The sequence below is a fragment of the Rhamphochromis sp. 'chilingali' genome (genome assembly GCF_963969265.1).
Source record: "Rhamphochromis sp. 'chilingali' genome assembly, chromosome: 7".
Classification (NCBI taxonomy): Eukaryota; Metazoa; Chordata; class Actinopteri; order Cichliformes; family Cichlidae; genus Rhamphochromis; species Rhamphochromis sp. 'chilingali'.
Genome location: NC_137934.1, coordinates 21,506,311 through 21,533,799, shown reverse-complemented (window position 1 = coordinate 21,533,799; position 27,489 = coordinate 21,506,311). Strand labels below are relative to the sequence as shown.

The 27,489-nt window shown below is 43.2% G+C and overlaps 1 protein-coding gene across 1 annotated transcript; it reads left to right on the top strand.

Moving 5' to 3' along the window:
* The first annotated feature begins 313 nt into the window (after positions 1 to 313).
* cand1 (cullin-associated and neddylation-dissociated 1) lies at positions 314 to 24,721 on the top strand. The gene is made up of 26 exons (XM_080888076.1): positions 314 to 629; positions 11,029 to 11,104; positions 11,203 to 11,270; positions 11,355 to 11,509; positions 11,694 to 11,817; positions 11,901 to 11,988; positions 12,074 to 12,242; positions 12,329 to 12,434; positions 12,506 to 12,651; positions 12,830 to 12,981; positions 13,068 to 13,208; positions 13,634 to 13,775; positions 15,399 to 15,607; positions 15,695 to 15,863; positions 15,945 to 16,034; positions 16,168 to 16,321; positions 16,408 to 16,645; positions 16,724 to 16,912; positions 17,041 to 17,184; positions 17,444 to 17,579; positions 17,664 to 17,840; positions 17,934 to 18,029; positions 19,215 to 19,384; positions 19,465 to 19,629; positions 19,873 to 19,980; positions 23,404 to 24,721. Exons 1-26 carry the CDS (start codon positions 562 to 564, stop codon positions 23,626 to 23,628), a joined length of 3,705 nt encoding a protein of 1,234 aa, XP_080744202.1. The 5' UTR covers positions 314 to 561; the 3' UTR covers positions 23,629 to 24,721.
* Positions 24,722 to 27,489: the final 2,768 nt, after the last annotated feature.

Genomic DNA, 27,489 nt, shown 5'->3' with positions numbered 1-27,489 from the left:
ACTATTTTTTAAACTATATTTTATGTATCACTACTTAATTTTACTGTCCACGTGATAATAAAACCTCTTAATCTGATTCTTTTTGACCCCAGTCAAAAAAAAAGGAAAAAGAAGGAAAAAAAGATAAAATGTCGAATTTATGATTTAAAGACTTTCAGTGAATCGTTTTAATTCACACTTTGGACTCGGGTGAGTGTTTTATGCAGATTTTCATTTTACTTGGGGTAAAATGACCTTTTATGAGGGTTTAGAAAGACAAACTGACAGAAAAATTGGTCAAACTGTGACCCTCGACCCCACATCGTCCAGCGCCGCTAACCCCGCCCCTCTGCGGAGAGAACGGGAGCTCCATTCAAACACACCAAACTGGTAGCCCCGGGATGCGACAGTCGCTGTAGCTGAAGAGAAAGGTGGAAGAAGTGGAAGAAGAACAGAAACACACTCTCTACCCCCGAAATCATCCGAGCAGGGCGGTCACACAGCCAGCCAGAGACATCAGAGCCCGCAGCCGGAACATCCTCACCGAGCGCACTCTGCTAGTAGGAGGCTAACGGCACCAACATGGCGAGCGCCTCGTACCACATCTCCAACCTGCTGGAGAAAATGACCTCCAGCGACAAGGATTTCAGGTAAAACAACGCCCGGGTGGAGGGATCTGACCGTCAGTTGTTGTTTATCGCATCGGAGTGTTGTTATTTCGCACTGAAAGCGGCGCTTTGCTGCGGCGGGCCTGCCGCTCTCAGGCTAACAGCTAGCATGCCACCTGTCTGATCATCGTCATATCCGCGGTTAGCTGCTAGCATTAGCAGCTAGCCTGCAGGCTAGCGGGCTAGCACCAACTTCTGTCAATTCGCAGGCTGGCTTAGCATGAGTGACGGCGCTCTGTGATGTAGATTCAAATGTGAAGGTAGCCCCCCGCTAGTGGGATTTCTCCCGGGAAACGGGCGGGTTTAACGTCAAAGTGTCGCTCCAGCTAACGGGGGTGTGGTGACGCCGGTAAACAGACGGAGAAGGTCGGAGCTTTAGCCTTGCACTCACATAGACTCTGTCAGCGTTAAAGGTGTCTTATTCTGATCCCATTTCTGTGGTTGATTTGTTTTAAAACTCTCGTCAGAGCAGCTTTGCGTGAGTCACAGTTCAAAATAAGCCAGCTTTGTCTCTCACTGGGCCTCGGTACAGCCTTGCAGTTCATCCTCCCTGAAATAAGCTGCTGTAGCTCCATCAAAACAGCTTGTTTCATACAGAAAATTGGCTACTTTCTGGAAGGAAAGTAGACAAACGACTTGTTTCAGACAGAAGGTAGTTGTTTTTAGACAGTAAGTGGCTTGTTTCAGATAGGAAACAAATAGGAACAATTTCTGTTAGTCAGAAAATGTCTGGTTTCACACAAACCTGGCTTGTTTCAGACAGTTTGAACAGTAGGTAACAGAGCTTCTGGGAAGCTGCTTTCTTTGATATTGAACTAAGTCAAGAGTAGAATATGAAATACTACTGTCCTCCTGAGGGGTCAGCTTTTAGAAGCCTGCTGTGGGGCAGCAACCAGCACTATACATAGTGTATTTAAAAGATAGTTGCAGCTAGAGTGGCAGCACCTTTTGGCTACTGGACTGAGTTTTTGTTTTTGTTGGAGTAAGAAGAGACCATATTCAGAAACATGGAAGCTGCATCAGTACACTGTACAGGGTCAGCATACCTGCTAATTAAAATCCAAATTAAATCTTCGATTTAGGTTCGTCTTTAACCTAAACTGGGGCTCAGACTTCTTGGATAGTCTGTTAGTATGATTAACTACACAACAGCCATATTATTAGTCAAATAATTTCATTAAAAATGTTTTAAAAAAATGCACAAACGCTCCAATCCAGAGGTCTAGTTCAGACAGCTACTGTAATAGAAGCCAATAATGCACACTTTAACCCTTAATTGAATTTAATGGGATTTAAACAGGGCTGGACTGGGACAAAATATCAGCCCGGCACCAAAAGCCCAGAAGGGCCAGCACAAGAGAACAAAATTGCTCCTAATCACTACATTTACAGAGACAAAAGGGTTCGCCCACCAGGTATTATAGGAAAAACCATAAAGCCTTTGAATGAAAACAAACGCTGTTGTCACAGTGATATACACTATCTTGTTGGCATATATGTATCAATCTAATGAACTTAAAGTTTATTAGATTGATACATATACACCATCCTCCCTATGCTGGCATTCTAAACAGTACAGAAACCCAAAGACTGCTTGGTTGAGTTAACCTCCTGAACTATCTACAACACATGGTGGAAACCTGAAATTAAGACAGAGAAGACTAGAGGTGAGACATGACCATTACTGAATATTAAAAATAATAAATGACAGATTTAGAGATATTTTAATAAACTATTCATTTACCACATCAATAAACAGCATGGCAGGGCAAGATATTTTTTCTAACATGACAACCTTTAAAAAGTGAAAGGAGACAGAGAGACAGGTGAGAAAGAATAAAGCTTAATTGACTTTTTGATGGTATTTTACACAAAGTACTAGTACAGTATCTAGAAAATGTTGGAAAATACTGGCATCATATACAGTACTTATTTCTGAAGAAATTATGATGGGACCCTGAAAAAAATTACTATGAAAGATAATGGATTTCTATACATTTAGTCAGATGACCACTTTTGTTGTAAGATTCAGATAATTATGTATTCAAAGTTTTTAAATGACATAACAAAGAAAAATATTTCTTGGTGCCCCCCTTCCCCTGTTAATGCCCTACCTAGCCCCCTGGCAAAACTTTGCTAGACCTGCCCCTGCACAGTTACCAGCTGTCAGCTGCTTAGAAAAGGATCCTGGTGTTATTTGTTTCTCAGAAACAGCTCATAACTTTGCTTCAACTTAGAGCTGGGCGATATGAGATTTTTTCATATCACGATATGTTTTTTTCATTTCAGGCGATAACGATATCTATCACGATATAAGCCAAATAACTATATTTGTAAGATTTAAATGTGCCGTTGCTCACAAGTAAAATGTGAAATAATCAGCAGCTTGTTTTTATTTAAATATTTATTTCCCATAATAAGTTCAACAGGGTAGATGTACTTAAGGAACATGAGACTTTTTCAGATAAATAAAGGCAAATATTGCAAACTACACAAAAGGCAGCCGCTAAAGCGTTTAAGTTTCAAAATAGAACAAACAAAACAGACTAAATTGTCAATTCCACTTAGAAACAAAATATTAATTCTAAAAATAAATCTTAGTTTGTTTTACAGAAGAACAGACAAAACTGACTAACTTTTGTCAATATCAAATAAACTGAGAACTAAAAGGAAATTCTCAATCTCTCCTTGTTGTATAGCTGAGCTTTTCAAACAGTTTTAACAGTTACTTTAGTCTGACAAAAGCCGAATGACGAATTAGCGCTTCCAGTCAGAGACTGAGGCTACGTCCACGCGTACACGGGTATTTTTGAAAACAGAGATTTTCCGTTTCCGTTTTAAAAAATAATCCCGTCCACACATAAAGGCAGAAATGAAGGAAAACGCTGCTATGAACATGCCAAAGCAGCAGGTGGCGCTAGATTCCTAACCGTACCGAAATGTTGGCCAATCAGAAGTCTAGAAGCCTCGGTGGGAAAAAGTAAACAAAGCTGGGGCATAGAAGCAGAACCGAGTCGTATGTGTGGACGGACAGTAACTGTGTGTATATGTAAGCATTTAAACACTGCAGAGAGTAGAATTAACAGTAACAGTATTGTAGAAATTCATTTCACCGAAACAATAACGTGGCGCACAGTGTGACGCATGCACCAGTTTATTGTATTTCCAGACTTGCTTTCGGCACAATTTACAGTGCACGCTACTCTGTTTTTTGTCAGACTTGAAATAGCCGAAATACCTTCACACTACGGAACTTCTATGGCTCTTCCGTTTGACAATCTCTCCGGCATTGGAACCATCATCTGTTTTCTCTTCGGTCACGCTCGGTTGATTTTTCTAGTCGGCACACTCATTTCCTCCATTACCCGCTGGCTCCATTACCCGCTGGCTGCTTCCCAAACAAACACACGTGCGGCTTGGCACTTGTGCTGTACGTAACAAGTCACGCGACGTGACGCTGCGGCTGTGATTGGTTCAGCTCTGCGCTACTTAATTTGGATTGGCTGACTTTGTTTTGTTTTTTTTTGAGGACAAGAGCGGCGAGGTCTATCGCGATAGCTTAATTTCTCTATCGAGTAAAAGTTATATCGTGATACATATCATTATCGTTCTATCGCCCAGCTCTACTTCAACTCATTCATGTCACCTAAAAGGTAAACCTGTTTCTCCATCACCTGTTCAGCTCTGATGATTCAGTAAGGACATCTCCTGGTTTCATCTTCATGTTTCCCTCTCACCACATGTCCAAACCAACATCATGACCAGCAGCTTTTACAGCTGTGGCTCCAGCAAACATCAGCTGATACTAGAAATTAATATCAAATAAATTCTAACAACAGCTGATCAAGCTTAAACGTGCTGCTGTTGTTTAGCGCGACCTCCACTGGTTTCCTTTTTCTGGTGCAAAGTGGGCGATAAACAAGAGAGAAAAGCTGATCATTGATCAGTTTCATGATTGATATAACAACCAGGGGGCGAGAATGAGAGAAGAAGAAACAGCTGTGCAGCATAAAGACACAGAAAAACTCCAGCTTTGTGTCTTTTTCATTGTAGCTGAAGTACCGGACAAACTGTGTTCCTTTTCACCTCAATACGAAACGCGTAATATTTTCTCTGAATACGAGACGATTCCGGGACGGTTGGCAACTCTAATAATTAACCTTATGAATTAAATAAAGTTCACTATTGGTACCATCATAGCACCCACCCAGCTGTATAGAAACTCCATCACTCTCCATAAAGTCGCTATGGAGAAAGAAACTAGTTGTAGAGGTTGTTTATTGCTGGGTAATTATGTCATTGGCATCGATGAGCCACTGTCAATATGTGACATATTGCAATCGCGTTTGAATTTGCGCTTGTTTTTTGCTTTCACTTTGCAATCGCACGAACTGTGTATAGAGAGCGACAGCACTGATCTGTGAGTGATGATAATTTGTGCACCAATTCCTCTGACATCGTCTTATCAATCGTTAGCTTACTACGCAAACATGACAAGTGAAATCTCCCGCAGCTTAAACATATGAGAGGTTGATCGCGCAGAGAATCGCTGAGTTATGTGAGTACGTGTGTAAAAGCAGCAGGATATATATTTTAGTTCTGCTGAGCCAAATAAGACAGGTCAGGGTGAAGAAGTGACAGCCAAAGAAAAGCTTACCGCAAAACGGAAAAGTTATGACAAATCAGACTATAAGTCAAAAAGAAAGTGCAGCTTTATGGTTTCATGGACAAAATAATTTCTGTGGCTGCAATATGACAAGCTAAATAACCAGGGCTGCACATAAGTGGTCCGCAGGTGCGCATTCGCTGTCAAAATAAAAAACGCGCACAAGATAAGAAGTTGCAATGCGTGTTTGCGTACATAAGATTTTCAGGAGGACAGACATTTGTTTAGAACTCTTAAAGATGTCGAAGAAGCTCCTTTAAGCAATTACTGTGATGTTCCTCCACCTCCAAAGAAATGTCAGAAGGAGTCCGAACCACAAAAGAAGCGCGTATTCTCGGAAAAGTGGTTGCAGGAGGTGAGCTGGCTTCAAACAAATGATGAACGCACAGAGATGTGGTGTGGAATGTGCCGTGAAAATCCCACTCTAGCGGACAAAAACAGTGCTTTTTATATGGACGCAAACGCGCGTTGCAACTTCTTATCTGGTGCGCGTCTTTTATTTTGACAGTGAATGCGCACATGCGGACCACTTATGTGCACCCGTGTAAATAACATAATGTTCTGCCGGGTGTGTTGTTGGTTTTCCCTCGATTTCTGAGTCGACAAGCGCCTTTGTTACTGGGACCAGTCATTTTAAGAAAGGCCCCCATTAGAACCCATGACAAATGCAAGAAATGCATTATTGCTCAGTCTGCAATATCTTTCCCAGAACAAACACCAATTGCAAATAACATACTAAAAAGAAACCTGAAAAATCTGTTTAGAACAGCGTACTATGTTGCAAAGAGTGAACTACCACTGGCACAATTTAGCAGTCTTTGCAAACTTCAAAAAGCAAATGGCCTCGATCTTGGTTCCATTTGCCTCTTACCCGTGACTTCAGTGGAAATTTCAAATTCAGGATCTGACACAGACTGATTCATGTCCTACACAGTTCTTACAAGTTCATAGAAATTTCTGTTCAATTAGAACCAAGTATTTGAGTTGATTGAGTTGTAATTTTTAGACAATGTTATAATTTGTGTTTCAACAGTTTTTTGATTAATGTTTTGTTTCCGTTACAATATTATACATTATAATATTGTAATGGAAACAAAACATCAATCAAAAAATTGCTCTTTTTTTATTCGGGCTACTTAAATTTATTTGGGCTACCAAAAACTGAAGAGTCCCTGCCCGAAGGGCTACCAGGGACTTTGAAATTTTGCGAGCCCTGGTGTAAGCTGAGATGATGGTGACGGAGCATGCTCTTTGTAGAAAATAAGTGTGAAGCCAACAAGGGAAACTCTTGGTCAACCTGTTCTTCCTCTTTGTCATTTTCAGGATGACATAAAAAGCAGTTGCTGCTTTTTAACTGATTACCAACTGCATCCCTCACCCCCCACCCCACCATAGGGGTTTTAACCACAGAAACTCGGGGATAAAACCTACATATATAAATGACAGTATCTGAAAAACAAAGGGGAGTTCACAAAAGGCCTTCTTGCTGTTTTCTGTTGCTGTTTTTCATAATGTTTAATCGATTCATCTTCAGTATAATCAGCAGGTGAAATTGAAATGCTGCAGTCGCAGCCTGAACTGAGGCTTCAGATTAATGAGTTTATTAACAGGCAGACTGAAGTGACACAGTTTGTATTGATCATCTGCAGCTGATATCGTCTAGCAAATAGTGAAGGCAGATGAAGCGTCTGACAGGAGGTCCGTTAGCGCCAGACGAACACAAATATGCAATGATTTATTTATGTTGGAGCGTTCAAAACTGAGCTTATAAACTGATTTGACAGGAAGAAGAACGTCATCAGGCCCTGCGCCAGGAGTTTGTTAATCCTGAGCTCAGGGGGAAACTGGGTTTTCTGGTTCACAGTAAACTTAAACTCTGTGCCAGTTACCATGGTAACAGACTCTGTGAACTAAAACTGTTCTCTGGCTCCTCCCTTCTTACTGCACCTGAACCAGCTGACTGACACTCAGTTTCATTTCCTCATTCATGAAGTCGCCGCCGAAGATTGGAATGAATCCATCTACAGACAATTTTACACACACTGAAATCCCAGTTTAGGTGTTAAGTGTGTTTTTACTTTACACAAGCGCTTTTAAGGTCAGTCAATCGTCAATATATGAGGGCAGATTCTGCGACTACATCACTGATTTATAATCAGCTCAGAATAAACTGTAGTCTCATCTTTCTGCCTCCGAGACTGTGGGCAGTAACACAGCCGTCAGACTGTCAGTACTAACGTTTACTGTACGTTACTGAGAAACAGTGGTTAAATCAAACTAATCTGTGTTGTAACTGATCACACTGATGGAAAAACATCTGCCACGACTGGAATTTTGGAGATGCAAAGATGAAACTGAACTAAATTTATTTAAAATTTAAAAGTGAGTTTTTGGAAGCAGCTGCACACAGTCTGATTGTAAACTCATTACGTGTGTTCATCGATTGAGATTCAGTGATTAAATGATGCCAAACAACATTTTAAATGGATAATTAGATTTAAAAATCTAATCAAATTAGGATTACTGCGTCATCTATAAGTTAAAGTGCGGTTATCAAGTTTCATTCAGTCAGTGATGATGACAGAGTGAACAGAGCTGATTAAAATCACTCTCTTCTTCCCTCCTGTTTGAATATCACGGTCAGCACTAAAACCTCTTCATAGCCCTGCTCATCTGCTCTTTAGTTACCTGTTACCATGGTGAATTATAGTGTTGGAGCTCCATTGATGATGGCTTTCTTTCATTAACTCAGGGTAAACATATTGAGAGCTGATTGAAGTAACTGATCAGCTGTTCAGGAACAGGAAAGAAAAGAGTTGTCGATCCCAGGTCTCCACGTTTTTGTTCTTAGACTGTGCAAGCGCAGCTTTGCATGATTCATAGTTCAAAAAAAGCCACATTTAACTCATGTTCAGCCATCCTTGGTCTAAAATGAGCTGTTTTAGCTCCTCGCCCTTTAAGCCACCATTGAACGACATTCATAAGCATCAGTTGGGCGGGGCTTCACTTCCAAGAGCAGTCTGATGCCTGTTAACGTAAAACTTTGCCACTGGAGAAAGAAGTACGTGGCAGAAAATAAAAAAAAGGATCCTAGCAAAATTAGAATACTAAGATAATTTTAAACATAAATACTACTTTAGTTTTATCTGTGTGGTCTTTATTTCCCTCGGTATGTTTTTGCTTGATTGTGTTGGTTTTTTGTGGTGGTCGTACTTTGAGCCATGTTGATGTGTTTGTGAGGAATGTTGCATAAAGAGGTACAGAGTGGCTTGGATCAGACTCTTTGACCAGTAAAAAGAAGCTCATATTTAGCTTGAAATTCAGAGCAGCCTGGCCCTCTTTGTGTCAGCTGCTCGGGGACGATCACAAGCTGGCAGCACAGATAATCAGCTTCATCGCTTCGGCCGCCCTCTCAGAACTAGGAATCCTCGATATCATGAAAAGCTGTCAGTTTTGCCTCCTGTTGGGTAAAAATTGACCCACTTTTAGGCCTGATCTGAGCGTTTCCACACGGCTTCTGTGAGACAGGAACTACATATTAGTTATTTTATAAACGTATGGAGCATGAGGTGCTTGGTGCAGATGTCTGAAATTGCCCAAAAATGAAATAAAATTCACAGAATGCCAAAAAGAATATACTAATATTCAGTGCCCCAGTACTGTTATATGGAAGATAAACATAGGCATAATCTATAAAATACATTCATGTAAATATAACATTTAATGGTATTTAATTTTTCATTACATTTTAAAATGTGTTTATTGTTTATTTCTCAGATTTATTCATTAATATAATAATTGTTAGACTTATTTTTCTGTTTTAATGCTAAAGTTTGCACACTGATACTCTATGAATGACCCACTCCTTATTTTCATAATTAAAAAGAAAGTAAATGTATTAAAAAGATATAATGAAACATTTTTAAGGTGGGAAAGAATGCAGAATTAAATGCACAAAAAAGCAGACAATGATTAGATTTATAATTAACTGGTTATGAATGAAATGGCGAAGATTTCAATTTATAAATGAATGAATGCCCACAGTTGGTAGATTCTATTCCATAGTTTTATTGATCTTTATTTACTCAATTTTTAAAAATTCCTTAAGTTATTCATTGTTAGTTAAATAAGCAATTCTATTTTTTTAAATTAATGACAAAGTAAAGAAATCCGAGAGTAAATTAAATGTGGATTTTATTCATTATACTTTGTCACATTTTTCTTTATTAATGCCAATAATAAATTCAGCGTAATTTGTGAAATTTCAATTCATTATTTTGTCAATAATATATTTTTTGACATCACTGTGTATATTTATAATAGGTTTATTGCCTCTTTTATTAAAATTTATTTACTGATGGTACATATTTTGAATATTTTTTTACATTTTGCCCTGTACATCTCAGGGTTTCTTTAATTTTATATATATGCTTTTAATTCATTACATTTTATGCCTTTATTTTTGCATATTATCTGACTTTCTCTGAGAATTTAGTACTTGGCTTATTAGGTAAAATAAACAAAATAAAACATGTATTAAATATGTGCATTAGTACAAAGAAAAACGCAGTTTATACATTTCTTTCTCTCTGATGTTGGCAGCTTCAATCCTCTGTATTGGGCTCTATATATGTGAACCTCGGTGGACTGACAGCACCTTTGATTCTGCATTAAAGGATTTGGATCTGCAGCAAAAACGGATCCATTTAAAGAAGTTAATAAAAGTGTCCTAAAACGGCTCGTTTGTCATCCTCCAGATTATTTTTACCAAGCTCGCTTTAGAGAGACGCAGCTCAGACAAAAGAGAGGGTCTTACATAATTTCATTTATTTTCAGTTTGCTTCGTTGGTTTTTATAAAAGCTCTTTTAGCAGAGGTCGGCATGTCTGAATGAAGCACTCAGGACTTTGGCTGATGCACATTTGAGGAGCTAAAAGACTAAAACTTAAATACTCTGAAGGTTGATCTCTCAACTGTCCTGCACCAGCGTCAGGTCCGAGGGCTTCATCCTGACACCCAACAGCAGTCAGACTTCAGGTTGTGGAGGTCAGTGTGACATCAGTGACCCACTGCCAAACCGGTCGTGTTGGATGACGTCACAGACGGGAAGTCCGAGAGTTTGGTGAGAAACGTGCAGGGGGTCGTTTCACTGCTCTGACACACAAACAAAAAAAAAGACACCAGCTGCTGAATCCTCTACTGATCCTCTCAGTGTGAGAGGAGCGAGGTTTTTTTTTAATTTTTATTTTATATCGTCTACTTGCTTGTTTGAAATCCTGCTGTAATGAGCTCGACCTAACGGGGTTTTGGTGTAAAAATGAACCGTTTCATTAGGACAGCTGGAGAATAAACTGACGTGAAAACACTTTGGGAAGAACATGGACTGATGAGTCTTAAATATGCAATTTTTTCAGAGTTCATGATCTGATCTTCTAGCAGAACAAATAAGTCCTTCTTTGTTGCCCGTTTTGTCATGTCCTTTTCCCTTTTAGTACTTTCCATTTCCTGGTCTCTTCAGCGCCTCCTGTTGGATGTTTTACTCCAAGCTTTAAAAACTCAAATTAAAATCAATTCTTTTTTCTGAGATTTTCAGGAGGAAAGCTAAGACTTCAGCTCTGTCTGAAGCAGATGTTGTACTAATGACTCGCCCATCTGTGCGTTTAATCACCGCACACTTCGACTCGCTTTATTCATTTGTTTGTTTGCTATTTTCCAGATTTATGGCAACTAACGACCTGATGACGGAGCTTCAGAAAGACTCGATCAAGCTGGACGACGACAGCGAGAGGAAGGTCCGTGTGTATGACCTCGCACTGCTTCACCGTCTGTCTAATGAATGATTATAATTTATTGATAATTTATTGAACTTTTGGTTGACACTGATGAACAGGTGGTGAGGATGATTCTCAAACTGTTGGAAGACAAGAATGGAGAAGTTCAGAACTTGGCTGTCAAATGGTAATTTATTTGATTTTAAGTTTTAATTTCCTATTTCCTGTTTGATCGTGTCCATGTGTGTGACTGTGGGTGTGTTTGTTTCAGCCTGGGCCCTCTGGTCAGTAAGGTGAAGGAGTACCAGGTGGAGACGATCGTGGACACTCTGTGCACCAACATGCTTTCAGACAAAGAGCAGCTCAGAGATATTTCCTCCATTGGACTCAAAACAGTCATTGGAGAGCTACCGCCGGCCTCCAGTGGTAAAATATTTGACTAGTACTGATCTCATAACAGCACATATTTCATTCAGTATCACTTCTGAGCGAGCGAGTTTTGATCTGTAAAATGTGAAAATTTTCAGCATCCAGTGATTTCATGAATCTTCAGATGGTTTTGCTGTGAAAATGTGAAGATTCATCTTTTCTCCTCCTGCCTCCGTCTCAGGCTCGGCTTTAGCGGCCAGCGTCTGTAAGAAGATAACGGGTCGTTTGACGAGCGCTATCGCCAAACAGGAAGACGTATCTGTGCAGCTGGAGGCACTTGACATCATGGCCGACATGCTCTGCAGGTACGTAGTTAGGCGGTCGCCGATGGATGGCGCTGGTGGGGATGGGTGAAGTTTTGAGTTCTTCTCCGTGTCTTTGTTTGCAGACAGGGGGGTCTGCTGGTGAATTTCCACCCCTCCATCCTCAGCTGCCTTCTGCCTCAGCTCACCTCCCCCCGGCTGGCCGTCAGAAAGGTCTGTCCAACCGCTTTGACTTTTGTGTTTTTGAGCTTTCAGGAAGCTGTTTGTGTCCTTACCTGTTGTTCTTTGGGCGTTTCAGAGGACCATCATGGCTCTGGGCCACCTGGTTATGTCCTGCGGAAATCTGGTATTCATCGACCTGATCGAGCACCTCCTCGCCGAGCTGGGGAGGAATGACAACATGTCGACCACCAGGACATACATCCAGTGCACGGCCGCCATCAGCAGACAGGCTGGACACAGGATCGGTGAGACGCCCGGCCTCCACACAGTCATGTCTCTGATTTAGAGATGAATCCTCCCTGACCTCTGACCTCTGGTCTCTCTTTAACAGGTGAGTACCTGGAGAAGATCATCCCTCTAGTGGTGAAGTTCTGTAACGTGGACGATGACGAGCTCAGAGAGTACTGCATCCAGGCCTTCGAGTCCTTCGTCAGGAGGTAAAACCGTCTCAGACCGAAGAATCTGTGGCGGCGGTGCCTCGTGTGCTCACTGCTTTTATTCTTTCCAGGTGTCCCAAAGAAGTTTACCCACACGTCCCCACCGTCATCTCCATCTGCCTGCGCTACCTGACCTACGACCCCAACTACAACTTTGATGATGAAGATGAGGATGACAACGCCATGGATGCTGAGCAGAACGACGAAGACTATCAAGGTACTGAAACCCTGTCTCTGGCTATCGCTGCTGAAGTAAGACACCTCCAGTTTATGTTAAACTGTTAAAGGCTCAGCTGATTGGTGCTTTGAAATCACATGACACTGCCCACTCATTTACATCCAAATTAAGCGTTTGAACATTAATCGGTGACGCCATCTCTTCATTTCCTTTCCAGGCAGCGACGATGAGTACAGTGATGATGACGACATGAGTTGGAAGGTTCGAAGGGCGGCGGCGAAGTGTTTAGATGCTGTCGTCTCGACTCGTCATGAGATGCTCCCGGAATTCTACCGCACCGTGTCTCCTGCGCTCGTCTGTCGCTTCAAGGTAGCGTCGTTCGATCGGCTTCTATCTCTGAGATGTGTAACGATGACCTTTATGTCTGACCTGCCTCTGTGTGTATGCGCGTGCAGGAGAGGGAGGAGAATGTAAAGGCGGATGTTTTCCACGCCTACTTGTCGCTGCTCAAACAGACCAGACCAGCTCAGAGCTGGTTGGCTGATCCAGACGCCATGGAGCAAGGAGACACGCCGCTGACGATGCTGCAGAGCCAGGTATGCTCCTGCTGTGGACAGAGCTCTTTTCTCTTTATGCTCGCCACGCAGAAGCAGAATTTTTTTTTTAATTAATGAAATAAAGAGATATTAGAGATGTATAAAGTATGAGATATTAGATTAAGTTAAGGAGTAGGTTATTTAGATACAGGAGATAAAAGTTATCACCTCCTTGCAACCAATCAGTGCTCACTCTATATGAGAAATGGGTGTAAAGTTTTCTCTCAGCACAGTTTCTCACTGGTCTCTGGCTGTAGTTCAGATTTCCTACAGTAGATGTCAGTGCTGCACAGCTTTTAGGAGCATATCTTTGGTTCTCACGGCGACAGGAAACCCTCAGCATCCTGCAAGGCTGACCGCAAGCAGCAGGAAGTACCTGCAGTGGTCTCCTGTGATTCTCTGGTAACATCTGTCGCCCTCCACAGGTCCCCATGATTGTGAAAGCTCTGCACAAACAGCTAAAGGAGAAAAGCGTGAAAACCCGTCAGTGCTGCTTCAACATGCTGACCGAGCTGGTGAATGTCCTCCCGGGCGCCCTGACTCAGCACATCCCGGTCCTCATACCAGGTGACGCTGCCGCAGGTCAAGAATAATCTAGATATGATAGAATAAGATAAGATAAGATAACCTTTATTAGTCCCACACGTGGGAAATTTGTTTTGTCACAGCAGGAAGTGGACAGTGCAAAAGTTATGACGCAAAAATTAGAATACAATAAGAATAAATACAGTACACAGCTGTACAGAATAGAATAAAATAATATACTATATACAGTAGAATAAAATAGAATAAAAATATACAATAAGATAAAAATAGAATACGAATGCTATATACAACTGAGTAAAAATACAACGATGCCAGAAAAGATTATTGCACTTAGTGTTATTGCACATGTGTGGATGTGTGTGTTTGTTCAGTTAAAGTCTTTGTTGTGGAGTCTGACAGCAGTGGGGAGGAAAGACCTGCGAAATCTCTCTGTCCCACACCGTGGGTGCCGCAGTCTCCCACTGAAGGAGCTGCTCAGTGCTGTCACAGTCTGCTGCATGGGGTGGGAGACGTTGTCCAACAGGGATGACAGCTTAGCCGCCATTCTCCTGTCACTCACCACCTCCACTGGGTCCAGAGGGCATCCTAGAACAGAGCTGGCCCTTCGGATCACCCTGTTCAGTCTCTTCCTGTCCCCAGCAGAGATGCTGCCGCCCCAGCAGACCACACCATAAAAGATAGCAGAAGCCACCACAGAGTCATAGAAGGTCTTCAGGAGTGGGCCCTCCACCCCAAACGACCTGAGTCTCCGCAGCAGGTACAACCTGCTCTGCCCTTTCCTGTAGAGGGCGTCTGAGTTATGAGTCCAGTCCAGTCTGTTGTTCAGATGAACACCAAGGTACCTGTAGCTGTCCACAGCTTCAATGTCCATACCTTGGATGTTCAGTGGTTGCAGTGGAGAATGCTTGTGCCTGCGGAAGTCTACCACCAGCTCCTTGGTTTTACTGGCGTTGATCTGGAGGTAGTTCAGCTGGCACCAGTCCACAAAGTCTTGAGTCAGTCCTCTGTACTCCTTGTCGTCCCCATCAGTGATGAGGCCGACTATTGCAGAGTCATCAGAGAACTTCTGCAGGAAGCACTGGGTGGAATTGTGGGAGAAGTCTGCAGTGTAGATGGTGAAGAGGAACGGAGCCAGAACCGTTCCCTGTGGGGCCCCCGTACTGCAGACGACCCTGTCCGACACACAGTCCTGAGTCCTCACATACTGTGGTCGGTCGGTGAGGTAGTCCAGGATCCAGGTAGTGAGGTGATGGTCCACTCCACTCCAATACAGTCACTATACACAGATACAAATATTTTTCACCAGTATTTTTGTAGTTCTTTACATAATTCTGTGGCCCAGTCGTGCAGAGTTGGTGCCATAAAACTGTAAGCCCCCCCCCCCCCCCCCAAACAGATTTCAGGGAGGACTCAGGAACACACCCACAAAACAGCATCTTAGTCAGATGTCAGAATGGCTGGCTTTTCTGCTGGGGTTAGGTTACGGCTCCAAAACGTTTTGTATAGGCTCTTGGAATGTTTGATGTTTCTGTTTTTGCTGGGATTACTCTTTGGAGCGCTTTGGAGCTGTGTGTCTTGATAGCAGTGAGGTAATTGTGTGTGTGTGCGTGTGCGTGTGTGTGTGTGCGTGTGTGCGCGCTGCAGGTATCATTTTCTCTCTGAACGACAAGTCGAGCAGCTCAAACCTGAAGATCGACGCTCTAGCCTGCCTCCACGTCATCATGGTCACACACCCCGCTCACGCCTTCCATGCCCATGTCCCTGCCCTTGTCCCGCCCGTGGTGTCATGCGTGGGAGACCCCTTTTACAAGATCACCTCTGAGGCTCTGCTCGTTACTCAACAGCTTGTAAAGGTGGGAGTCAAACTCACAACCTCCTCCTTTCTGTTTCTAATGTCATAGCTGATTTTTATCCTCCATCCTGTTCTGTGTCTCCACCAGGTTATCCGACCACTGGACAGCCAATCAGAAGCCAGCGACAGCTTCGATCCCTCCCCTTACATTAACGACCTGTTCACCTGCACCATCAAGCGCCTGAAGGCCGCCGACATTGACCAGGAGGTGAAAGAGCGAGCCATTTCCTGTATGGGGCAGATCATCTGTAACCTAGGTAATGCACACACTTCCCAGTCACATGATGTGATGTCACAGAGCTTTCCTCGGTTTAATGTCTTCCTTTTTTCTGGTACAGGTGACCATCTGCCTGCTGAGCTTCCGGGAACGCTGCTGATCTTCTTAGAACGCCTCAAGAATGAGATCACAAGGCTGACAACGGTGAAAGGTAAGCCCCGCCCACACACCAGTTGTGTCTCAAAGGAAGCTTGTCTCTTTTCTGCTTCCATATCAAAATGAAGTGTTGGATATTGTTCACCGGGCTGGAGCTGTTAGTGTTTGATGTGTGTGTGTGCACACAGCTCTGACGCTGATTGCCGGCTCACCACTGAAAATCGACCTGAGGCCCGTTCTTCCCGACGCCGTTCCTATCCTCGCCTCCTTCCTCCGGAAGAACCAGCGTGCCCTGAAGCTCTGCACGCTGGCCGCTCTGGACATCCTGCTCAGAAACTACAGGTAACACACACACACCAGTAAGCCCCACCCACCAAACCTCAGCTCCACCCTGTCCACCACCCTCACCCTCTCATCCTGTGCTTCAGCTCTGCGGTGACTCCGGTCATGGTAGATGCTGTCCTGGCCGAGCTGCCTCCTCTGATCTCTGAGAGCGACATGCACGTGTCTCAGATGGCGCTGAGCTTCCTGTCCACGTTGGCAGTGACTCACCCATCCTCACTGGGTCAGCTGAGCGGAGGGAACATCCTCCAGCAGCTTATTGCGCTGGTTCGATCCCCGCTGCTGCAAGGAGGCGCGCTTTCTGCTATGCTCGACTTCTACCAGGTACTTCCAGCTCCGCTTACCCTTCGGCGTGTATGGTGGGCGTGAATATGCATATTAACCATGTGACTTCCCGCTTAGGCGCTCGTGGCCACCGACACTCCCGGCCTGGGCTACATGGACCTGCTTAGGATGCTCACTGGCCCCGTTTACTCCCAGAGCGCCGCCCTGCCGCACAAACAAGCATACTGCTCCATTGCCAAGTGCGTCGCTGCTCTGACCAGAGCCTGTCCCACTGAGGGGCCCGCCGTGGTGGGACAGTTCATCCAGGTGAGTCAGAGTGAGCAGCGTTCACCTCTCTGCAGGTTAATTGAGCTGTTTTTAAAGGTTTTCACTGCCTTCCGATGAACAGCGAACAGTAAGAGCCACGAGATTCAGAGACCTTGTGTTCCTCACAGGATGTGAAGAACAGCCGTTCCACGGACTCCATCAGGCTCCTCGCTTTGCTCTCATTGGGTGAGGTTGGACACCACGTGGACCTCAGCGGCCAACCAGAGCTCAAGACTGTCATCCTGGATGCTTTCTCCTCCTCCAGTGAAGAGGTAAGTACACCTGTCTACACTCTGAATCCAGATGTGACATCCCCCAGCTCTGCTGCCCTTCCTGCACTGTTCTATCTGAATAAAATGAAAAAGTTCCATAAAAAAATTTTAAGAAGGATTTTACTGACTAAATAAAGATGATGGAAGAGATGCTAATCTTTGACGTGATGTGTTCAAAGGAAGCAATGAGCTTTCCTGCGGTTGTTCACCTGTGCTGTTGTTTCGGTGGAGATTAAGCCACCTGCTCTCTGTGTCGCAGGTGAAATCGGCGGCCTCGTACGCGTTGGGCAGCATAGCAGTGGGGAACCTGCCAGAGTACCTGCCCTTCGTCCTGCAGGAGATCTCCTCCTCCAAGAGGCAGTACCTGCTGCTTCACTCGCTCAAAGAGATCATCAGTGAGGAAAAACACATCACATTTCCTGTGTGTGTGTGTGTGTGTGTGCGTGTGTTTGGTTTTAACATTGTTTGTTTGTTTGCAGGCTCGGCATCCGTCTCCGGGCTGAAGCCCTACGTGGAGTCTGTTTGGTCACTGCTGCTCAAACACTGCGAGTGTCAGGAGGAGGGAACCAGGAACGTGGTAGCCGAGTGTTTGGGCAAACTGACGCTGATCGACCCCGAGACGTTGCTGCCCCGCCTCAAAGGATACCTGCTCTCAGGTGACCCATATGGTTAGCCAATCAGATGGGTCGTTGCTGGCGATGAGGCTGATCAATATCAACACTGATTTATTGATTTCTGCACGTTTCCAGGTTCGTCTTACGCCAGGAGTTCTGTGGTAACGGCTGTGAAGTTTACCATCTCTGACCAGCCGCAGCCCATTGACCCACTGCTGAAGAACTGCATAGGTAACCCACACACAAATCCAAATGATTTATCTTTCTTTGGTCCCTTTTGGGTTCTTTTGGTTTTGGTTTTTGTTTACGCTGTTGTCCCAGAGCTCCTCTTCTTGTTTTTCTCTGTGATGGGTTAGTGTTGCCTGACCAACTGTCTTGTCGTATGACAGTCAGCGGTGTCATTTGCTGTCTCTGGTCTGCTTGAAATTCAGGAACGTTTAACTCGGGACCCACAAGCTTCATGTTGTTGTTGTTTCGTTTGGGCGGTGTGGACATAGAAGTTTGTGAATGTGAGCAGGAGCAGCTAAAAATCTCAGACGAGTTTGAATCCCGGTGACCTCGACCTAAAGGTCAAGGTCAGGGCTCACGTTTTCTGAAAGTCTTGTGAATTCGATAACTTCAGAACAATGTGATTTTGCAATTGATGCCAGAGGTCTGTTTACTAGGAGGCTGAGGGGTAGCTGTGGCAGTTGCAGATATTTTTGTCTAGTCTGTGTCGTCAAAACATTGGTTGGCAAGAACAGGGGATGAATTTTTTTTCTGCTGCTCATATCCATGTTTTCATTGTTTCGGTGACAGGCAAGGGTCTGTGATTAAATGAAAACTCGAAAAACCACAAATGCTAGCATTACTGCTGGCTTTCCATCACTTGTGAACATGAGATACTTCAGGTTGACGCTCTGGGTGGAAATCGCCCCACCCATCTTTAATCTCAGACTTGGAGACGCTGATTGTCATCACAGTCACTATACTCACAGCTGGACGAGGTGAAGGTGGCGCTCTGATGATGCGAGCAGAATCAGGAGACACAATTTTCAGCAGTGTGTGAAACTAGAAAATGATCTATCAGACTTCTCGTCTTTGTTTTATTCTCGGGGTGGCAGCTTTTGGTTCTTGTTTTAATTTGCTGATTAACACATATTTAGTAATATTGTGGTAAAAACGCCCATTCAGTTGTAATAAACACAAGTTATGATAGAAAAATTTGATCAGCTGTGAAAGGCTATAGATGCAGGGCTTTTTCTCCTTCTTTATGTAAACTCTAAATGTGACAAGAAGACCTTATTTTCTTAATTAAACACTATAAAATGTCTGAAGTTGATGTTTTTATCATTAAAGTCAGAGTTTGTCACACTCTGGTGAGAAATGAAAGTTTCCCCCTCTGTCTGTCCTCTGATTGGCTGTTTTTGTCCTCAGGTGATTTCCTGAAGACGCTGGAGGATCCAGACTTGAATGTGCGGCGTGTTGCCTTGGTAACGTTCAACTCCGCCGCCCACAATAAACCCAGTCTGATCCGCGAGCTGCTAGACTCGGTTCTACCGCAGCTGTACAACGAGACCAAAGTCCGGAAGGAGCTGATCCGAGAGGTGAGGACACCTGCAGCGGGGAATCGATTGCTGGGAGTGGGCAAGTTCATGCGTCTGACTACTGTCCTACTACTCTGCAGGTGGAGATGGGACCCTTCAAACACACGGTGGATGATGGGCTGGACCTTAGGAAGGCTGCGTTCGAGTGTATGTACACTCTGCTGGACAGCTGCCTGGACCGACTCGACATCTTCACCTTCCTCAACCACGTGGAGGACGGTCTGAAGGACCACTACGACATCAAGGTGTGTCTGAGCCCCAGGGCCTGGATCCTGAGGACGGAGTTACAAACCATAAGTGTATTTTAACCTTTAGCATTTTCATTAAATTCAGGTTTAATCCTTCCATTAAAACTCAAATATGAGTGGCTGGCTTCATTTATGGTCCAGTGAAAAACCAGGAGTCATTTGTGTATATCTGAGATCATGATGTTTAAACACCATAAGGTATTTGAATCATAGATACTGAAGCTGCTGCTGTGTTTGCAGATGCTGACCTTCCTGATGCTGGCTAGACTGTCATCTCTGTGTCCCAGTGCTGTTCTTCAAAGACTGGACAGACTAGTGGAGCCACTGAGGGCCACCTGTACCACAAAGGTATTTTTAAACCAGTTTCGATCCAATGTGTCCAACATATTTGTTTATTGTGGACTTTTAAGGATTTTTCCTGGTTAAAAATAACCCCCAAGATTCCTCATGGTGTTCCTGGAGGCCAAAAATGTTCATGCTTTTTAATTTGTCATTTATTAAAATTATAAATATATATTTTAACTCAAAAGTACAGTTTTTAAATTTAATGTTGCTGAAACAAAATAATAAAAAAAATAAATCTGATCGAGAAATCACTCATCTTTGGAAAAGAGAGTTTATTACAGAGAAATGGCTCTTTCCAAAATAAAAGCTATACTATACGCTTCTTCTGGGCTATATTCTCAGCAGCATATTAAACATATCAGGTCCCCATAAGGAGAATCATGTGCTAACGGCTGTCTAAATGACTCTGGTAAAGTTTGTAGCATGCATGCTTGTTGTTTTTGTCTGCTTCCACTTGTCTTTGCACTAGGATGATGTCGGCGTAAATGTGCAGCCATATTCGTTGTGTCTCCACTAGTGCTGTCAGCGTTAATCTCGTTGAAATGACGTTAACGCCACAACACGGCAAATCTCTGTTAACGAGTTACCGCGGATCGCCCCGTGCGTGGGGCTGGACGGCCAACACGTTAACGAGCTAACTGCGCTAACGCACTAGTTCCCACCAATGTAATTGAGCATTGCGTGGCACATCCAACATACTGGTTTACTTTTGTCCATGACGCGCTTACCTTCAGGGTTATGCTTCACATGAAAACCAAAATAGATCCAAAGGCCAGATCTGAATGAGGGTGGGGGAGGTTCAATTTCCCATGTTGCAACGAGCTTAGCTTCTGTCTTACTAGCTTGCGCTGCGCTCAGTGGATCTGTGCTCGACAGTGCAGCCTGGGCGGAGTAGTCAAACGCAGATCCACTGAGCATCGTCATAAATATTAAGCAACCTAACTAATAGGGTTGCAAACTTCCAGCAAAAAAAAAAAAAAAAAAAAGGGAACCACCCTCCACCTCATGATGCTGAATCGACGTAATCAACTTTAATTTGATGCAGTGTGGAAAAAAAAATGCACAGAAATTAATTTAAATTTTCACCAATTTTCAAAAATAATTAAATAGATTCAACATCTTTCTTCAACAGAATTGCAGACTGCACAGATGGTACCTTCCCAAAGGAAAAAGTACTATAGCTTACTAGGGTATATTAGACTTAATAGTTACTATATACAGTAATGGACTTCTATATATTTTACATAAGATTAAAACTTTGGGTGTAAGATTCAGACAATTATTTATTAAAAGCTAGACATTTTAAATGAGAATAAGAAAGAAAAGTATGTCTTTGTGCCCTCCTTTCCCTGTTCATGCCCTATCGGCCCCCCTGGCTAAACTTTGCTAGATCCGCCCCTGCACAGTTACCAGCTGTCAGCTACGTAGAAGAAGATCCTGGTGTAGAAAGTAATATTAAATAAATTCTAACAACAGCTGATCAAGCTTAAACGTGCTGCTGTTGTTGAGCCGCTGGTTTCCTCTTTCTGGCGCAAAGTGGGCCAAAAACAAAGAAGAGAGACGGACTCGCAACAGAAAAGCCGATCAGCTGATCATTAAGCAGTTTCATGATTAAAGTGGCTACAAGAAGAGGCACTCGCTCCATATATCGGTTGTTAAGCTTAACGTGGGAATGCTTTACAGACATTCAGAGATGAACTTACACACTTGCTTTACTTCTCTCTGGGAAAAGTTCCTCGGAGATGAAATGCTGGTTTGGTAGCAAGGCTACAAATACACACAGCCACTCTATCACGTGAGCACACTGCTCCAAAGTGCTAAGGTTATGAGCTGAGTTACGCCATGTCGCAAGTTTTGTGAGGTGCTTTTTTGATATTTAATGGATCGGATTACATTTTTTTTTTTTTTTTTTTTTTTTTAATTTCTCTCCGATATCCGATCCAGTAATTTATGTCAGTATCGGACCGATACGTAATATCGGATTAGTCCATCTCTAAAAAAAAAATATATATATATATATATCTCACTGAAATCTTTTTGTAAATGGTGTTGAAGGTTCTATGATGTTTTCACGTCTCATGCGTGATGATGATTGACTATAACTGCCAGCATAAAAATGATTTGTTTGACAGCACTGGATTCATGATACTCAGATCAGTGGGAAAGTCCAAGTAACTCTGTGATCCATGAAGCAGAGTTATAGATTTAGAAAAGTCAGAAAGGTCTGAGGCCATTTCTAAACATCATCAATTTCTAAGTTCATCAGTTCTAACAAAACTGTATGTAACTACAAGTTATTCAGATTTGTTGCCACTTTGCCAACATCTGGAAGATGACCCACACTATCACCCTCAGATGAGAAGAAATTGGTTTGGATGTTCAAAGAACGACACGAGCCACCAAAGCTTGAGCCTGGCATGCCTGCCATGAATTGGAAAAACTGCCGGAATACCTCCATCGCTGTCCACAGTGAGGTCACTTTTAGAACACTGAGAAAGAATTCCCTGCTCTAGAATCAACACATTCAGTCAACTTGGTATGAACAGAATGACATCTGCAGAAAAGCTTTATGGTTAGAGAAGACAAAGATTGAGCTGTTTGGCCTCAGTAACAAGGTATGTTTGTAGTAAACATAGAACATTGGTAGCATCATGCAGTTGGCTGTTGTTTTGTACAAAGTGGATGGAGTAATGATGGAGGAGAACTGCTTTAAAATTTTTCAAATTTATCTCAGATCAACAGCTAGATGGTTGAACCTTGGATATACTTGGGTGTTTCAGCACAGCAATGATCCCAAACACTTCAAAACTGGTTATGGAATGGCCTTACCGAAACCTTGATCTCTCAAACCTTTTGAAAATTTGTCTAGTCTGTGTCGTCAAAACCAGTTTAAATGACCTCTACTGAGTCTACCAAGAAGAGTGGTCAAATATCCATCCAGAAGTATGCCAGATGCTTTGTTGATGTCTACCAAAAGCATCTGGCTAAAGTATATTTAACCAAATGTTAGTGAGGTGTATTTGTATATTTAGTTTTGGCCCTGTGTGGATGAGGAAAAAAAATCCAAAATGTATCCAAACATGTGCTCCCAATTCTTGTTTTTAAACTTATTAAAAGTGTATGCAAAGATATACAATACTTCCACCCAAAAAGAACAGTTAAAAAAAAATAACAAAAAGCCTAAAATTACCCTGAGATTTATGCCCATGTTGAGTGTGTATAAACCTCTGACCATGACTGTAAAATGGAAAAAGTATTAGCTCCAGCACAGAACCCTGAGGAACACCATGACTGACTTTTGTGTTTTGACGACTCATTTATAGGAGGCATCAGAGTGCTGTTGCATTTTACTAACTGATGTCCCTGGAGTTATGATTGCCTAGTTGTTTTTTTGTTTTTTTTTAACGGTCTCCACTGTCTCTGTAGGTAAAGGCGAACTCAGTGAAGCAGGAGTTCGAGAAGCAGGACGAGCTGAAGCGGTCTGCGATGCGAGCCGTTGTCGCACTGCTCACCATCCCCGAGGCCGAGAAGTCACCGCTGATGTCAGAGTTTCAGTCTCAGATCTCATCTAACCAGGAGCTGGCGGCTATCTTCGACTCCATCCAGAGAGACTCCAGCTCTGCCAACATGGAGTCCATGGATACCAGTTAAAAAACCCCATGGACAAAAAGAAGTTCCCACGATGCAACACGGCACCACCCGCTGCTGGAGTGCTAACCCTGCAGCATGTTTCCATGACAACAGGACGCAAACACACACACACACACACACACACACACACACACACACACACACACACACACACACACACACACACACACACACACAATTGTAGTGACACACCCTCTCCTAGCGATCGATCGTTCCATGATGCATTGCACTGAATCAGCTGTTGGAAGAGAAAGGAAGTGGACGGACGGATGGACGGCTCACACACGGAGAAATAGGACAAAAACAAAAAATTACATACAAGGCTTGGAAGCTCCTCCCACTTCCTCTTTGTTTTTCTAGCGAGGTCATCTAACTGGTTGATCTCCTTGTTCATCCTCATTCTTCTCTTGTTTTTTTTCTCTTTTCTTTTTTGTAATTCCTGAAAGTTCCACAGGTACTGTACTGCAACCTGATTCGCCGCTGCTGAGTGACTGACAGTTGGCATGTTATCAAAACTGACCAATGGAAGGGCGGGGGGGAAACAGCCTTTTCCGCCTAAGCTGTGGTGACCAATGGGAGAAGGGCTCGCTCTGGGTTTTTTTTTTCTTTCTTCCTTTTTTGATTGATGTAGGCAACCAATAGGAGGCTATGGGGAGATGAGCAGCGGGCGGGATTTTACTGTGTGTGGACCAATCAGCATCTTTGTTTCCTCCTGATTCAGTAGATCCACCATTGACCCCTCTTAGGAAGGAAGTGAGAGTGGAAAGAGGAGGGATTATTGGATCAGGCCTCATCTGACCAGACCTGATTGGACCATAGTGGCTGTTGCCGTGGTATTGCAGTGTAAAAAACAAAGTAACAGTGTTCTGCTGGTTGTCCACAGTCTGGCTGCCTCAAACTCATTTCTGCTGGTTTAGTCCAGTCAGCATGGGGTTGATTTTTACTGTCTTACTGGTTTCATTGGTTTAATCCGGTTAAACTGGGTCCAGTCTAGTTCATTCCGGTTCATTCTGGTCTGGTCAGGACAATCCACTGTTGTTAATCGCCCGAGGAAAAATAAAAAGGTCCATTTCTGCCTGCCTTCACGTTTTGACTGGGTTTTGTTTTTCTGTGTTATGCGTTGCTACATTTTAGAGATGCTGATTTTCCTGATGGTTCGATTATTTCTGAAAAGCAATAATCAGTATTTTATAATAAATTTTGTTTGATTAGATGCTTATTAAACACACAGCTCATGAAATGAATAGAGAACAATAACAAAGTTCTAGTTTCCAGGCCACAAACAGCTCAGCAAAGACATTGACTGGCCACACCTCCACAGCCAGACTGCATCCAGAAATTCAGTTAACTTACAAGCTGTGCCAAATGACATGAACCCTCAACAACAGTAAAGTTAAGTCTTACTCCACCTTCTTTCAGCTCATCTGGAAACCCAACACAATACGCATGTCTAATATGCTGAAAATTAACACTAGCTGATCTGGTTTGATAAGAGTTCTATTAGATTATCAGCGGCTTCTTAGGATCCATGTGTGGGTCTCCAAACAGACTTTGCATAAAGTGAATTATTTCTGGCTCTTTAAGCTGATCTACCCAGACCCTCTATTACAATCTACCTTTGGTACAGTTTTATTGTGAAATCATTCGTTACAGATACCCCCTCAGCTTCAGTCCTGAGTACAAACGGTACACTGGGGTTGTAGCTATCGTGACATCACCTGCTCATCTCTGAACTTCTGAAGCATTTCTGCCATCACCATCTTGGTTCTAGGAAATTGGATGTGATAAGAAAAGGCTGGTGTAGAGCACTACGTGACAAGAATTTACCCAAAGCAAGCATCTCATAAACTGAGTGTTCAAAGAGGTCCAGCCAGAAAGTCATTTTCCCAGACTTTTTGCAGCTGTCGCCATCTGGTAGTCTTCAGTTTACAGCACTTCTACATTGACATAATTTTTCCATCTTGGAAGCTACAATGCTGTGATCTCTGTCACTGCCATCAAATCCTTGAATATTTCACTCTCCACAAAAAAGACTGAAAACTGACTAAAGTCAAAAATATAACCAAAGTGTGTATTTGCAGCAGTTTAAATTAAAATGTCAAATTAACAATTGACACACAACATAACATTAAAATCAGTGTGTATTCGATGTATACCCCCCTAAAAACATGATGACCTCTTTAAAACTTTCAGTTCACTCTGAGTTTTTTTGTTGTTTTTTTTTTATTTTCAAACTTGTGGCGGTTGACTGTAACTGCTTGAATCGTAAAATGTTCAGAAATGCGGACCTGGATTTGGACTGTTTGTAGGGATTTATCAAAATATCTGTACATAACTGAAGTTATGAGAAGACCGCCATGAGTGTTTTCAGTTTAGTTAGTGTAGTTTTTAGCAGCAGAGGGAGCCAGAGTTCAGGTCACAATATAAACCCAAGACCTAATTGAATGAACAGTTACAAACAGGAGTCTTAGCTCTGTTTAGTTTAGTTTTATGGTCAGCCTAGATCTGCCTAAAAAAAAAAAAAATACTGTCTTAGACGAGCCCTGGCTAGACAGAACAGGCACTATGCAATAATATAGAGACTTTGGACCTGCCATTCATTAGCACAAACATGAAACATGTATGCTTCAAAAGCATCAACATCAGCTCTTCTCTGACAGCATGGTTGGAGTTTCTAAAAATGACTGAGTCTTCCCGTGGAAACGTAGATCCTGACATACTACAGAACAATAATATGATTAACTTCCCAGATTGGAGTTGTAAAGGAATTAAATACTTGAAACATATATTTGAAGGAACATACTTTATTATGTTTAACAGATTAGTTATACGATATGGGCTTAAGAATAGATAGTTAGAATATCAACAAATTTAATCTATAGTAAAAAAGAAAGTTAAGCCTACGCAAGTCAAATGACAAACACCACCAAGTGTGGTACAATTCCTTAATCTGAAAACCCCAAAATTACTAAAATATGCGGGGCACCCTCCAAGTAGATGGATCAATCTCCCTTCCTACTGCAAAATGGGAGAGGGATCTATCAGCCAGCTCAGACCAAAACATCTGGTCTCACATATGTTTAAAAACCTTTACATTGATTAGAAATGCTCACATTGTCAAGGGAATACACCTGACAGTTACACCCATGTTCTGTCCCCCAGTTCAGAGGTTTTGGTGCTGGATATGTGAGACTTCTCAAAGTGTCTGAAATGTAACATTCCACCCTCCCCTTCAGTTTGCTTATTGGGCAACTTAGATGAATACAGTCCAGATGGCTCTCACTGCCTAATGCTTTGCTAAGAAGACTATCCTCATGAACTGCATCTGGGGGTTCCCTAGGGGTGGGTTTCTTTGGGGGCTGGACATGAGAGCTGTGTTCCTGACCTGGATGAGGCTCTGGTGGCTCTTGGGTAGTGATTCTCTGGCGACTGCGTATGGCAGGGCCGGAGGAGCGTCTGTGCTAGCGGACGTAGGTTAAAGGCCACGCTGCTCCTGGGTGGGGCCGGGCTTGGGGACTTGGCGTCCTGGGGGTGCACCACCTCTGGGCTGGCGTTCTTGGTGGGCCTGGGGGGCTTGGTTCCTGGTTTGGTGTGTCACTGGGGTTGTGGGTTGGTGCATGCACGGGGCCCTGGCCCTGGCATGGGGGCCTTCGGTGCACCGGTGGAACTGGAGGCCTATTCAGCTGGTGGCGAGGTTGTTATTATCTTTTGCATGTGATCTCTGCTCTTGTGGAGTCCACTCTGCAGATTGGGGGATCCAGTAGAGGTGGAGGATGAACTCAACCTTGGTGTCTATTGTCTTATGTAGTCTGAGAGTTGACTCAATGTTGGGGTGGGTGTAGTTTTTCCCCTGGGGTGGGG

Excerpts from the sequence above, each read along its gene's own strand:
- cand1 (XM_080888076.1), top strand. The coding sequence starts at position 562 with ATGGCGAGCGCCTCGTACCACATCTCCAACCTGCTGGAGAAAATGACC. Across the intron at positions 630-11,028 it reads TCCAGCGACAAGGATTTCAG|ATTTATGGCAACTAACGACC; the intron begins GTAAAACAACGC and ends GCTATTTTCCAG. Across the intron at positions 12,982-13,067 it reads CGCTCGTCTGTCGCTTCAAG|GAGAGGGAGGAGAATGTAAA; the intron begins GTAGCGTCGTTC and ends ATGCGCGTGCAG.